The sequence below is a fragment of the Nyctibius grandis genome, chromosome 7, assembly GCF_013368605.1.
Source record: "Nyctibius grandis isolate bNycGra1 chromosome 7, bNycGra1.pri, whole genome shotgun sequence".
Taxonomy (NCBI): domain Eukaryota; kingdom Metazoa; phylum Chordata; class Aves; order Nyctibiiformes; family Nyctibiidae; genus Nyctibius; species Nyctibius grandis.
In genome coordinates, this window is record NC_090664.1 from 25,515,216 (window position 1) to 25,521,215 (window position 6,000).

At 35.6% G+C, this 6,000-nt stretch overlaps 1 protein-coding gene across 1 annotated transcript in view; it reads left to right on the forward strand.

Moving 5' to 3' along the window:
- The window catches only part of ANKMY2 (ankyrin repeat and MYND domain containing 2), a 28,442-nt gene that overhangs the window by 17,539 nt on the left and 4,903 nt on the right, over nucleotides 1–6,000 (forward strand). Inside the window, exons 5-9 of the mRNA XM_068405504.1 lie at nucleotides 391–551; nucleotides 1,689–1,903; nucleotides 3,049–3,184; nucleotides 5,033–5,161; nucleotides 5,598–5,739. Of these exons, the coding sequence (XP_068261605.1) occupies nucleotides 391–551; nucleotides 1,689–1,903; nucleotides 3,049–3,184; nucleotides 5,033–5,161; nucleotides 5,598–5,739 (783 nt within the window). The remainder of the gene's footprint in view (nucleotides 1–390; nucleotides 552–1,688; nucleotides 1,904–3,048; nucleotides 3,185–5,032; nucleotides 5,162–5,597; nucleotides 5,740–6,000) is intronic.

Here is a 6,000-nt window from a genome sequence, read left to right on the forward strand (position 1 = left end):
GTCATTAATTTTTTAAAATACAAAGTGGAGATAACTTCTCTTGAGAAATTTTAACACCAGTATGAGACTACTAGTATAGTATAACTTTGTGGAGAAATACTTATTCTCTTAGTTTTGGCTTACCAGGGAGCGAGGATGTGGGAAGGGGATAGAGTTCTCCAAATGAAATTTCAGGAAGTCATTCCCTGCTGGGGGTCAGTAAGTTACACTTACTGAATGTAAAGGAATGGCAAGAGTTGCCTGTCACCAGTGCAAAGCATATCATGCTAAGCTCTTTTGTGGGTAATTCTCACCTGTACTGCTTGTATTGGATTTGGTTTTAGGTCTTTATTATTATTATTATTATTTAATTTCATTGGTGATTTTTTTTTTTTTCTTGTACACCTCTAGGTCAACATGACTGTGTGACTGTCATCAACAACTTCTTTCCACGTGAAAGGCTGGACTACTATACTAAACCACAAGGCTTAGATAAAGAACCAAAACTGCCAGTAAAATTAGCTGGGCCTCTACATAAAATTATTACTACTACTAACATGCATCCTGTTAAGGTGGAGTAATATGTAAATTGTATGCGTTTGTTGGCATGGGAACTGTTTCTTTATGTCAGAAAGCATTCAGCTCTTCCAAGACTCCAAATGAGATCAAAAGCATTATCCACTAATTCAGATGCTTCTGAAAATGAGAAGGAATTGGGCTCAAGATTTAGATGTGATTTAAAAATGAAGCTATTTCAGTGTTTATATGCACCAGAACCTTGAACTCTAAGTAGAGAGATTCTTATTTTTTACACCAATAACCATAAATAGCTTGCTTTCTTGGCTTTCTGTTTTTCTTAGCCCCACTTGAAGTGGAAAAATAAAACAATTTCCTATCTTAACAAAATCTCATTGTTCTCCCAATGCTTGTCTCGGCATGTATCGTCCTACCTTCATCACTGGTTCACTATAGTAACATCTACTGCTGCTGCTGTTTCTGAAAATATGGGCAAGAGATATTTATTTTTACTTCCCTGTATATTTGCTGAAAATAATGTCCTTTATGGTTTGCTCCTCCAGTGTAGTTCAGAGAAATTAATACAGCTAAATTCAAAGACAAGTTCCTTGGGCTTGCCATTCAAAGTCAGGAATTCGTCAAGAGTTGCCAGCCAGGTATCTGCAGCCCATACAAACAGTAATGTGCCAGTGGCAGCTAATTTAGTGAGTACGGTGTACAGTTTCCTCTTAAAACGGTTAGTTCAGTGCTTTACTAGTCTACCTGAAGTACTCCAAGATTATGTGAGGTTGATGTGTTCTGTGAAGCTGCTTAAATCATACAAGTTCAGTTTATTTATTTTAGGTGTTGAAAAGGAAAGAGATTTTAGGACAGTGTATGGTAGTTTCTGTAACTGTTTCTTTTGAAATGGTTTTGATACTTCAGGCTCTTCTGGAAAAATCTTTATTATTTTTAATACCAGACTTAATTTTGAATGTTTCTTGTATGGGGACTGTGAATTATAGTGTACTAAATAGTAATATTAAATAGTGACTGAAAAAAAAAGGGGAAGACTGCATAAGACGGAAGTAGAGAAATATTAGAAGTTCCATTGAAATTTAGCTACAATGAGCTATATAACCTGTAATGCTAATGCGTAAGTTTAAAAATACTAGTTCCTAATGAGATTACATTTTCTTCAATCTTTCTCGTAGATAGTGTTGCTGGTAAAAGAGAACCCTCTATTGGCCGAAGTAGAAGCACTGCAGAAATGTTACAGGGTTCTGGACCTAATTTGTGAGAAATGTATGAAGCAGAAAGATATGAATGAAGTACTTGCTATGAAAATGCACTACATCAGTTGCATCTTCCAGAAATGTATCACATTCTTAAAAGAGCGAGAGGATAAACTAGATGGATTTATCAAAAGGTACGCATTTCTACACAGAGGTCTGAAGGCATGTGTATGAACCAGCTTTACAGATACCAGAAAAAGACAACTGTAATAATAGATTAGATTGTCTTGGATGAAGGCTATGCCGAGTAAATTTTGAAATAATCCCAGCTGCAGTCACTTCAGGGTGGCACTGACTCCCTTTTTTTTTCTATCTGAAGTGGCATTGTCCTTCCCTGGTGTACAAAGGAAACATTCCTAGAGTTTCAGCTCCCTGCTGGAACTGGTTAGAGCTTGGCAATCGCACATACGCTATGAAGCAGCAGAGAGCAACGTGGTGGAGAAAAAGGAGAGTGATAGACTTGAAAAAATAATTTCTCAATGTCCGATATGGATCATCTGGGAACATTTCTCTTGCCATTTTGCTCTCCAGCAGTCATACAGGGTGGGATTTTTTTTCAAAAACACTTAAGCAACTGAGAACTGCAAATCCCAATGGCTCTGAATGAGACTTGGACTCTTAAATCACTTAGACAGATCTTCAGAAACCGTTCAGAGTTACAAAGCCAGCTGCCTGATCTTAAGTATCGAAGTGAGTGGCCGGGCTTTTAGAAGGGTCACTTTCCCCATAGACCTCCGTGCATTTCTACATGATACTGAAAATAAATTATGCAGTCAGCTTTCACATACTGAAATCAAATAGTTCATCAGTGATCCATATAAAAAAGTAGGAGCCAACCAGATAAATATAGAGGCATCAGGACTATAACATGTATTAAACATAAGTAAAGCAGAAGTTGTATTTTAAAGTATTGTGCATTCTTCAGTGTTTGTTTATTTTTACAATGCTCATTTTTAAACACAACAAACCATTTTGCTACTTCAGTCTGATGTTGATACTAGTCTACCTGTAGATGATTCTTTTTCTCTGTGTAGTTGAATTAGTAAGTAGTGGTTTCAGAGCATACATTTAATTATTTTATATTTCATAATGCTTGTACCTTAGAATAAAAATAATTTCATTTGCATTTTAAACACTTTTACATATGAAGTTGCCAATTTATTTTGAATTATAATTTTTATCTATAATTTGAAAGAGGACAGAGTACAGCACGCTGTATATTTGTTCTTGAACATTTACTACGTGATTTCTTATTTGACTTCGGTTTTAAAAAATTTAGTCTCTTGAAAGGGAGAGAAAAAGATGGTTTCCCTGTATATCAAGAGAAGTTAATTCGAGAAAGTATCCGAAAGTTTCCTTACTGTGAAGCTACGTTGCTCCAGCAGCTCGTGAGAAGTATTGCTCCTGTTGAAATAGTAAGTTTTTCCTATCAAGAAAATACTTTCTAAGCAAGTTGCGTAGTAAATTTAGTTTAAACTAAGCCATCGTTCTGTTTCTCAGCTTCTGCAATGTGTTATATTAAGCAAACGTTTTTGATGTCCCTGAACTCCCTAGCAAACTGGGATTTTATTTTACATATTGCAGGAAAATGCTCTAAAATACTTCAACTAGTAGGTTCTTCCTGTGCCCATAATGAATGCTTAAATACCTCAGCTTTTCAAGAAAATTGAAACAACTTGTTTCTCTGTCAGAGCTTTCTTTTCCTGCTCTGGGATGTCTGTTCAGTTTTTCTTTGCCAATTAACTTTTACAAATTGTAGATTCAGACACAGATGAAACTCATTTGGCACAATGAGTTTTTTTCCACAATGTCTAAATTCAGTTTAAGATCAAATCATTTCCTAGATTTAATGCATTCATTATTTCTAGTGTACATGGAAAGTTGGTAATACGTGATGGTAGAAAAAGAAAAAACATTCTGTGAAGCTCCTTTTACCATGGGGAGAGGCAAGATGATGCAATATAGAGCAAAATGTATCTCTAAATTAGGAAATCAAAATCACAAGTAAAAAAACCTAACTTCAGTTTTCCTCATACGCCTTGGTAACACACTTCATTATAGTACTATTAATTAGTTCATAATAAATCTTACACAAGAATTACTATTCTTTTTAAAGAATGTTCTGTCTGGTCTCTGAGAGCTAGAATTTATATGCACTAATACTGGGGAGTGGAACAATTTTGTGACATGTTTGGATTATGCTGAGTGAATTAAAAATAACTTCCATCTTAAGTGGCTTCAGTCTACTAAAATGTCCTGAGGCTTGATGCAATCCCTACTGTTTGTCTAAGCCAGAAAAATAAACACAGTGTGAAAACGTAAGCCATCATGATGCATTAAGACTTGCTTTAGAGCAAACATTTTCCTTCTTGTCCCTTTTTTCTTAGAAGACCTTGCAGTCTTCTCTGCCTTCTCCCCTTAAAGAAATACAGTTTGTTGCATTGGAGTTCTGTCCTTTATGCAGAACAGGGAAGGAGGACATGCTGTAAATTTTTAATTGTCTGGAAGGCCTTGACCTTTGGCATGCATAGTTACTTGGATTCAGTCTGGGTGTCTCAGTGTTGTCATAGTAGTTATGATTGTGCATATTGCATGGTAGTCTAACAGTTTAAGGTTTACTTAGAGCTGGAGCAACCTGGCATTTTTTTCCTCTGATGTTCACATCATTGCCCAAAAGAACAGTTGTAATTTATGGTTACCAGTAAAATATACTAAATCTTATTGCTTGTATTGTGTGGGAAAGATACTGCAAATAATATCTAAATAATAATATGCAAATAATTGTTTTGAAAATTCTGAGTTCTGACCATTTGATCTGTAGTATCTGAGTCCGCTGAGCACAGTAGTATTTGAGGGACAAGCAAAATATCTTTCTGTGTGCCAGCACAGAGACTAATCTGAGAAAACCTGCTGCATATGATCTGCAAGCAGATGACAGCGTGTAAAGAACACTGAGTTCATTAATAGTGTTATTAATAATTTACAGAGTAAAAAATGATCATTTTTATCCTCCCTTCTACAGAAGCTAAAGAATAAGTTAACTTTATATACAAAAATTTATCTAACCACATAAATGTTAGGTTGTGCATGTTAGTTGAAGTTCTATGATTTAATTTTATGTTCTTGCTGCTACGGCATCTTCAGTGACACTGCAGCTGGCTGCTTGGAAGCTTGCATTGCTTGTTTTGTTTTTCTCTTGTGTGTCCCTCTTCATGATAGTGTTGTTTTTTAAGCTCATTGCCACCTCTTGTCTTACCTTTCAGGGTTCTGATCCTACAGCTTTTTCTGTACTTACACAAGCTATTACTGGTCAAGTGGGTTTTGTGGATGCCGAATTCTGTACAACCTGTGGGGGAAAGGGAGCAGACAAAAGATGTTCAGTATGTAAAATGGTAAGAATCCATAAATAGCTATAATGAATCACGAAAAATAGTGCCGCTGAGGTGCTGAGGATTTTGAATGCTTGACTCTCTGCTGTGTAGACTTATGGGGAATGGCATGCATGTATGCCTACACTGAAAATGTGCAAGCCATCTACTCCTGGGAGAGGTGGTTGAAATTCACAAGTAGGAGTACTTGGATTTCCAAGTGTGTACGTTTAAGAATGAAGAAAGAGTAAAATTTCTGTATGTTCAGAGTTAACAAAACAAACTATTCTTTACAGAGTTTTATATAGGTTACATCACTCCATATGACCTTATAGATTGATTAAAAATACCGTTAAGTAATATACATAGAGAGATTTAACTTGGTACACTAAGAAATACAAGAATATTGTATATTTTTTTTAGTACATAAAGATGGATTGATAGCTCTGGTAACTTTTAGGTGATGTACTGCGACCAGAACTGCCAAAAAATACACTGGTTTACCCACAAAAAAGTCTGCAAGACCCTGAAGGAAATTCATGAGAAACAAGAACTAGAAGCTGCCAAAGAAAAAAGGAAACAAGAAAAAAAGCACAAGAAAGGTTAGGATCTATGGTTTGCTTGCTGAAATTAATGCTGCATTAACTGCACCACAAGGAACCAATAGTAACAGGTCTTAAAATCTGTAACAGCAGAGGTTGAAAGAAAAATCTTTGTTGTAACATAACAGCACACCTGCATTTATTTGAATTCCAGTCTTTCAATTTACCAATGCTGTGTACTTTCTAAAATCTGTTGTTTTTTAATGCTAGTTACACAGGCTTCTACAACTAAAGCACTCTGAATTCTACAACTAAAGCATT